This window comes from Enhydra lutris, unplaced genomic scaffold (genome assembly GCF_002288905.1).
Source record: "Enhydra lutris kenyoni isolate GAN:26980312 unplaced genomic scaffold, ASM228890v2 scaffoldscaffold71, whole genome shotgun sequence".
In the NCBI taxonomy this organism is placed as follows: Eukaryota; Metazoa; Chordata; class Mammalia; order Carnivora; family Mustelidae; genus Enhydra; species Enhydra lutris.
In genome coordinates, this window is record NW_019154155.1 from 5083722 (window position 1) to 5092852 (window position 9131).

The 9131-nt window shown below is 41.4% G+C and overlaps 1 protein-coding gene across 2 annotated transcripts; it reads right to left on the reverse strand.

Moving 5' to 3' along the window:
* Window positions 1–315: 315 nt before the first annotated feature.
* On the reverse strand, window positions 316–8408 carry LOC111159927 (Sin3A associated protein 18). Of its 2 annotated transcripts, XM_022522611.1 has the most exons (4): window positions 8092–8408; window positions 7794–7903; window positions 979–1101; window positions 316–729 (listed from the first exon to the last, which is right to left on the reverse strand). In XM_022522611.1, exons 1-4 carry the CDS (start codon window positions 8218–8220, stop codon window positions 573–575), a joined length of 519 nt encoding a protein of 172 aa, XP_022378319.1. In that variant the 5' UTR covers window positions 8221–8408; the 3' UTR covers window positions 316–572. The 2 variants fall into 2 exon arrangements, with proteins under 2 accessions (XP_022378319.1, XP_022378318.1); XM_022522610.1 differs by having other exon boundaries at window positions 7794–8221.
* Between the last annotated feature and the right edge of the window lie 723 nt (window positions 8409–9131).

Below are 9131 nucleotides of genomic sequence, written 5' to 3' on the forward strand. Positions count from 1 at the left end.
TTAAAACATAAAAAGCCCTCACCATGGCACCCATTTTCCTCTTTTTACATCACTGTACCTTGTTTTAGGCAGGCCCATCTCTTTGAGCAGACACAGCTTCTTCAACTTGCCTCAGCTCATGCTATTCCAAAATGCCACCTCATCCTTGTTCTAACTGCAGGCAACAGTCCAGGCCACAAACTCGCCCTCTAATTCATCCCGAGGCTTTCTCAGTCGGCCCCATTTGGGCTTAAACATACCACCCATTACTCAGCATAAACCCCAAATACTACATTAAACCCTGTTCCCGTGCCTTCATGAACTTTCACACTCTGGTTGATTGCACACATATATTTAACAATACAGTTTTACAAAGGATGCTAAGAGCACTTTTCTTTGTATTCTATGGAAGGACCAGAAACATATAGACTTTCTATTAATATCCATAGCATAGCACAGCCAAATCTAATTCCTAAATAGACGCATTACAATTTGTTTAGACTTTAAAGGCTTAATGGCAATGATGAGGGGAGGAAAAAGAATTTATTTTACATAACTGAATGAAAAATAATTCAAGAAATAGTAAATAAAATTTAATATGGTCTCATGCGCCCTGAAGGTGGTGGTGCCCGATTTGGAGGTGTGATTGCTATGTCCAGATAGTCTCCTATTTGGAACTTCTGCGACTGCAGGGTCATCGAGTCATCAGTCCCCTTCCTCCCAGACATGGTGCTGCCAATCTCCTTTACTCTGCAGAAAAGGAGACCCAACTGTTAATGGATCACAAGTCAATGAAACTAAATATGCACTGCAAAGTAAACATGGGACTGGATTTGCTCCTTATCTTATAGCACAATTAAAATTAATTACTGCATTAAGCTAAACCAGAGTAATAGAATTTATATCCCCCCCCAAACCAAAGACTTATTAAAAGGTGAGGGGTTATCCCTATCTATTAACCAAAGAGATTATAGGAATTAAAAATTAAAAATTACCTACCGATAGCCAGGCCTTTTAGGATCTGTAAAAACAATTGCAAAATTGAAGTGTGTGCCCTTCTTTCTAGCTTCTGGGTAGACTTCTTTTACTAAACTAGTCAGTTCTTTCAAAGTTGCATCCATCCTGAATTTTTAAAAGAAAACATTATATTTGATTAATCAATAATATAAGAATATAACAAGAATATTGATATACAATGAGTTAATTATGTGTGAATTGTGACCTGTTAGAATTACAGCTGTCAAGGTCTTATACTTTAATTTTATTTTTTAAGAGTTTATTTTTAAGTAATCTGACACATAACATGAGGCTCATACCACAACAGTGAGATCGAGTCACATGCTCTACTTGAGCCAGCCAGGTGCCCCATGCTTGATTTTAAAGCAGCTAATAATCCTATCTGCCCCCATAAACTCCCCTTACCAGCCCCAATGATCGAAATGTTAATACATTAAAGTCAGACTATTAGTGCTAAAAGGGAATGCAAGCTGGTGCAGCCACTATGGAAAACAGTATGAACATTTCTCAAAAAGTTGAAAATAGAGCTACCCTTGACCAACAAGTGCCCTGTTAACCACAAAGATACAAATGTAGTGATCCAAAGAGGCACCTGCACCCCAATGTTTTTTGGTTTTTTTCCTAAAAATTTATTTGACACAGAGAGATCACAAGTAGGCAGGGAGGCAGCTAGAGACAGGGGGAAGCAGGCTCCCTGCTGAGCACACAGCCCAATATGGAGCTCTATCCCAAGACCCTGAGATCATGACCTGAGCCAAAGGCAGAGGCTTAACCCACTGAGCCACCCAGGCACCCCGCACCCCAATGTTTACAGCAATAAGGACCACAACAGCCAAACTATGGAAAGAGCCCAGATGTCCATCGACAGATGAATGGATAAAAGATCATGTGGTATATATACACAGCCATCAAAAGGGGGAAATCTTGCTATGTGTAATGACGTGGACGGAACTAGAGGGTATTATGCTAAGCAAAATATGTCAGAGAAAGACAATTATCATATGATCTCACAGATATGTGGAATTTAAGAAACAAGATCATAGGGGAAGAGAGAAAAAAAATGAAACAAGATGAAACCAGAGAGAGAGACAAACCATAAGAGACTCTTAATCTCAGGAAAGGTTGCTTGAGTGTAGGGGGCTGGGACGGGGCTGCTGGGTGATGGTCACTGGGGAGGGGAATGTATTGTGGTGAGTCCTGTGTGTTGTGTAAGACTGATGGAATCACAGACCTGTACCCTGAAACAAATACATTATATGTTAATAATAAAAAAAGAAAAAGAAAAAAATAAATATACCTATCCAAAAAAAAGGGGGGGGCACTTCAGGGATTATATTTGCTATCTTTTGTTGCTATATAACATCTTACTGGCATAGTGATTTACTTGTTTAAGAGTAACTACTCCAAAGTAATCCAATTAAAATAATTATATTTCCTTATCTCTAAAGCATGTACTTTTCCACATTTCATGTCTAAAGTTGGAATGCATCTTAGAATCAATGACAGGAAAGCATTTTCATTAAGATGTAGTATTTCTTCTTTCTAAGATGGAATCTTAAGAGTTTTACAGTAGATAGAGCCATAAAGCCAATGAAACATGAAATTTTCTTTAGGACTAAGCATAGTTTCCTTTCACAGTACATATTCTTGCCCTGCAAATATTTATTTGAACTCAGAACTTAAAACAGTCCTCTGAGCTAATATGACACAACCTGAAAAAAATCTTTCTAAATATGAGCATCTTGGAAAAAGTTAAACTATAACAGTATAAATTTTTATAGTTTTCTTTCATGACAACTAAAAGAATGAAATGGATGATGTGAAACTGAAACAATTTTGCCTATAGGGGGCCACAAAATGAAAACAAGGGACACTAGATACGCTCCAAGAGTGTTCTCCCCAAAACATGCCCTGGCTCTCTCGTAATACCATCAAAACTACCATCACTGGGGCGTCTGAATGGCTCAGTTCGTTGAGCATCTGACTCTTGACCTCAACTAGGGTCTTGAGTTCAAGCCCCATGTTGGGTTCCACAATGGGTGTGGAGCCTACTTAAAGAAAAATAACAGAAAAACCTCTATTATCACTCACATCATTGCTCAGGCCATAAACCTAAAAGTTTTTCCCATTTCCATCCCGTTATTTCTACCTCCTAAATACAGAGTATATCATTTTCTCCATTTTTCACCATCACAGATTTCTATACCTCATTATTTAACTGCCTTTGATTCATCTCCATCTCAGTTCTTTAAAGTTTCTGTGTAAAGCTGTTGTCACACGAGTGACACCTGTTACCACCGCCCGGGGAGGAGACCAACCACCTGGAGGATAGCAAAGAGCCCAAAAATGCCTTCCACCAGGAGCAGCAACCCCAGAGTATCAACCTACTGCATTAGCTTGCAGGTGGTGGGGTTGCCAAGACAGACACAACTCAGAGACAACAGAGGGAACAATGCTTTACTTGCACTGAGAAAAGACAGCAGAAGATATGCTTCATGAAGTGTGGGTTCCCCATGGCCAGCAGGTCTCCCCCTGTAGCTGTTGCCCAGACAGTCTGCATGTACCCTTCTTGTGCTGCAGGTAAAGACCCCTGAGAACAGATACTGCAGGTCAGGTCCCACACAATGGCACACAGGCAGAACAAAGAACATATCAAACCCAGAATAGGGAAAGATACTCCCAAAGACATTTACCCAGCACAATTGTGAGAGCTCTTTAACTCTTTGCAAAAAACAAAACAAAACAAAACAAAACAAAAAAAACAGGGGTGCCTGGGTGGCTCAGGGGACTGAGCCATCGGCTCAGGTCATGATCTCAGGGTCCTGGGATTGAGTCCCGCATCGGGCTCTCTGCTCAGCAGGGAGCCTGCTTCCCACCCGCCTCTCTCTCTGCCTGCCTCTCTACCTACTTATGATCTCTATCAAATAAATAAATAAAATCTTTGAAAACAAAAACAAAAACAAAAAGCCAAATGAAAAAACCCTTCTGGGTCCCAGGTCACTCTTATGTGGCCATGCAAGGAAGGGGTGAGAAGCTGTGCATGACTGCCTTTCTCCACTTGACAGATCTTCATGTTACTTAAAGAGGTGGGAAAGCCATATGCAAAAAGGCAGTAAATTATATCCCAAATTTCACCAACCAGAAATAACCAGTGATATTTAACATCACTTGTAGGCATCTTTTTTTACATATACACAATGCTACAGAAAAAAAATCTTAAGATTATCAAGCATATTATACATACTAAGATTATAATTGTAATTATTAATAATGAATAATGCAATTATTAATAAGGTAATTATTTTATATAAGTGTAATTCATGCTTCAAATATTACATGTATTTTTAATAAAACTCACATTTACTTGAGTTTAACAGAATAAAAAACAAATTGAAGGAATTATAAAATTTTAATAAAGATTCAGTTACCCCTATCACCACCTAATTTTGTAACTTCTTATTTACTCTGTCAGAGTTCTACTCTGTTCTGCAACAATTCCCCGGGCTACTTTAACTCTGTCCCCATGAAGTCTGAGGCAAGACGGATTTTTTTTAAACCCGATCTTCTGATGCTAATTACTCTGCATCAGCTATTCCCTGGTACACCTTACATGATATGTACAAGAAAGGGTCCTTTCTTCCTTTCTAAAAACACTTCCCATATTGTCATCTTGTTCCTAGTGAACATGCGGAATTTGGTTTACATCTGTTATCAGTTCTGACAGTGAATCTCCTATAAGCTTCCAACCTAACAACCACCTCCCTAGACCAGTAGTTGGAAGTGCCAAGTATTGCCTTCTGACCACTGGTCCAAAGCTTGAGTACACAATGAGGAATGCAAGAGCTCTCTTGGGGCTGAAGTCTTTGTGTTGCCAATGTGAGACTCAGTTTTGTGTCAGTTTGGCAAAGCTACAACTTCAGTTATTCAATCACAATAATAAAGGTGTTACTAGATGATATTTTGTGTATATGGTCAAAGTCTATAACCAGTTGGCTTTAAATTTAAATTACCCCAGTTAATCTGAGTAAGCCTCACTCAATCACTCAGAGTAGGCCTGATTCTATTAGTTGAAAAGGGCTTACGAGAGCAGAGGCTTCCCTGCAGAAGAAATTCAAGCTGCTATGGGGAGCCTTAGCTCTTGCTTAAGAGTTCCTGCCTGATGGGGCGCCTGGGTGGCTCAGTGGGTTAAAGCCTCTGCCTTTGGCTCAGGTCATGGTCTCAGGTCCTGGGATCGAGCCCCGCGTCGGGCTCTCTGCTCAGCAGGGAGCCTGCTTCCTCCTTTCTCTCTGCCTGCCTCTCTGCCTGCTTGTGATCTCTGTCAAATAAATAGATAAAAAAATCTTTGGGGGAAAAAAAAAAAAAAAGAGTTCCCACCTGGAGGTGTCTGGGTGGCTCAGCCGTTAAGCATCTGTGTTAACCTCTGCCTTCGGCTTGGGTCATGATCCCAAGGTCCTGGGATCAAGCCCTGCATCAAGCTCCCTGCTCAGCAGTAAGCCTGTCTCTCCCTCTTACACTCCCCTTGCTTGTGTTCCCTGCGTCTCTGTCAACTAAATAAAATCTTAAAAAAAAAAAAAAAAGTTGCTGTCTGGCCCTTCCTTAGAGCTCACCTCACAGATTGGGAACTTAAGAGTTATCTAGGTAGCCCTCGGAATCATGTAAGCCAATTCTGTGCAATAAATCACTTCATAGAGATCTCCTACTGGTTCCATTTTTCAATCTGAACACTGATAGAGCTACCTAGGTAATTCTCTTTCTATATAACATGTTTAATGACCACCCAAGCACAGGAGATTGACCACTCCTGTGGTGTCTGGCTTGTTCCCCTTGAACTTTGGCAACCTCAACTTGCTTCTGTTAGGCTCCTCTGGACTTCATTCCTTTTTCTCTGACTTATCTTAGGACTGCCTATTTAGTCCCTCAGTCTACTTCTACAAACAGAGAATTCCCAAGATTTGTTGACTAATCTTCCTTCAGTACTCCTTCTGGAAAAGGGGGCAGGGCTCTGTGCTGTCACACCAACCACTCAATCTTTTAGAATCTTTGTCTTTGGCCATCATTTTGAGGTATAACATAAGGTTGCCTTTCCTTATTTGGTTGCAGTTTAGGGATAGGGCAATTTAGGGCAGAATTTTTCTGCATTTTTTTTTTCTGGCTTAGGAATAGAGGACCTCTAGAACAATCTCACTCTGCCATCTTCACCCTAAAGTTTTACCTAATTATTATTTATTCATCTGCTTTCTCTGTTAGACTCAGCTTACTACAGGGAGGGGCAGTACCTTCTTTCCTTCATACCATCAGAATCTAAGCACCGCACCTAGCAAATAGAACTCTTACTGCTGGAAGAAGTATACACTTTAATCTCCAAACAGAAGTTTTCATCAATACATTAGTAACAGTTCTTCCTCGTAAGTTAAATCAAACTTTCTGGAACTTTATCCTGGAATGATGCTGAACTAAAATCATACTACATAAATTTAACAAGTACCTACAAAAGACAAATAGGGTCCCAATCTTTAAAAGAATCAAGTTTTACTATGCTGGGCTCACAGTTTAAAATTATACACCTTTCTGGGGCTGTAAAATGGTGCAGCTCCTGTGAAAAGCAGTTTGGCAGTTCCTCAGAAAGTTAAACATATAATAACGGTATGATCCAGCAATCCCATTTCTAGGTCTATACCCAAAATAACTGAAATCAAGGACTCAAAACAGATACTTGTATACCCAGTTCATAGCAGCGTTATTCACAAAGCCAAAAAATGGAAACTCAGGTACCTATCAACAAAAAAGTGGATAGACAAAATGTGGTACGTTGATACACACTGAATATTCATCCATAAAAAAGAATGAAGTTCTGTTACAAGCTACAACATGGATGAACCCTGTAAATATTATACTAAGTGAAATAAGCCAGACACAACAAATATTGTATGAGTCCACTACACAAGTGGACACAAATATCTAGAACAGGCAAATTCATATAGATATAAACTAGATTAGAGTCTAACAGGGGAAAGAAAGGAATGGGGAGTTATTGCTTATTGGGTACAAAACTTCTGCCAGGGGGTAAAAGAAAAAGTTTTGGTAATGGGTAATGGTTACACAAATGTGAATGTAATTCTACCACAAAACATATTTTTAAACCTTATTAACCTTTTACTGCTACTAACAGCTATTATGATGTCAAACTCAGGAAATATATGCAGCTCTAAAGATACGCTTGTAATATGTAATGGCCCTAGACAGACTTGGGGGTATAGAAGGTACAGGTAAGATATAAACTTTAAGGGGCAGGTCTTCAGGAAACACACCAAAAGCTTTTCCATTAAGCACCAGATCAGAAATCAATTGGTTTTTTTATTTTTTAATGCACCTAAGGCTTAATATTACATAGAAATGCTCTTGAAGATAAATATCCCATGACTCCTCCTTACCATGTTATTCCAGTACCACTTATTTATGAGCCCCTTAATGGCAGCTACTGCATTTTATTTATCTACATATTATATTTGTACCAAGCAGCCACAACAGTGATAGCAATCTTGGGTGTGTCATTTCTTCACAACCCAAAACTTTGAACATTAAACCTAACAGTATTACCAGATGGCGTGAATCCCCTTTTACCTAACAGCTAAAATCTCTAACTTCCCGAGAGCTGGGCCCAAAGACCCCGAGTGACAGAAAGCAAAGTCGAGAGGATATTTCTTCACTGGCACAGGGAATTATTTAATGTTACTGCCGGACCCTCCCAACCCCCAACGGCCGCGCCCCCGCGCCCCCCACCACCCCCGCGCCCTCACCAGGTGTAGATCTGCAGCTCGCTGGACGGTACATTTCCGCGGGAAAACTCGTCCATTCGGTGGTGGCGGCCGTTATTGGTGGTGAAAACACGCAGCAGCAGCGGGCACGTCTGAGAGCGAGAGGAGGAAAAGCAAGGGCAGAAGTTAAAGAAAACGACTGTGAGTCCGGAGCTCCCTTTCCCTCCGGAGATGCCGGGGCCTCCGAACTGCCCGGGGAGCAAAACACCGCCGCCTTCCGCACACAGGCCTCGCTCTCCGCCCCGCCGGGCCCACCTCCACCTCTTTCCGGACCCCATACTTTCTCCCGATCGATCGGTTTCTCCGGTTCCTTCTTAATTTCCTCCTGGGTAACGCGCGACTCCACCGCCATCTTCCTCCTACGGCCCGCGAGACGCTCGGTCTGACCTCCGACCCCTGCAGCGAGCATGAGAACGAACTCTCTCGCGAGGAGAAACTCGAGGCTTTATAGAAGACCGGGGGAAGAGGGGAGGGGCATTCGCTGGCGCAGGCGCAGTTCATTGTGCGGCGCCTGTGCCCGGGCCCGGCCGCGCTTGCGGTTTGCGTGCTCAGAAAAAGGCGGGCGTTGGCGTCCGCGGGGCGGAGCTTCTAAGGGATATTCCCCTTGGTGGGTGTTTGGTGGTCTGGGAAATCATGGAGATGAGCCCAAGGCACACGAGCTTGCGGAGGCATTTTTCCTACGCAATGAATAAGTTAACCACTCTTAAGAGTGGTACAGGAGGTAAGTGAGTAAGCAAAAGCATGACTTTATTAGCAAAGTATCCTTTTTATAAAGGAAAAACAAGCTCTGAAATGGAGCCTTGTATGTGGACCCCTGAGTGAAGACAGAAGACGCTCTGCAAAGCTGAGGGGAAGACAAAATGCCCTGCAGTAAGTGCTCATAAAATAATTAGTGATCTGTACTGGGGAAAAGTGAATTGGTCTCTTCCCGCACCACAGTGGAGCAAAGCCGAAATGTGAACAGCAAAACTAGAACTTTGTGGATGTAACATCATAAACTATCTTCATGATCAATGGATTGGAGCACCAAGAAAAAAGATCAATAGATAAAAAGCAAATCCCAAGATTAAATAAATAAAGGAACACATGCTATAAAAAGCACTAACCAGGAAAGATTGATAAATTTGACTAGATTTAAATTGAAAACACACACACACACACACACACACACACACACACACACACGAAACCTGACCTTCAAAATACACCTTAGGGAAAGAAAGACAAAAACCACAGAGTGGAAAAAAAAAATCTACGATGCATGTGATTGACGAAAGCTAGTGTCCAGAATATATATGGAAGATGACAGACATCCCAATA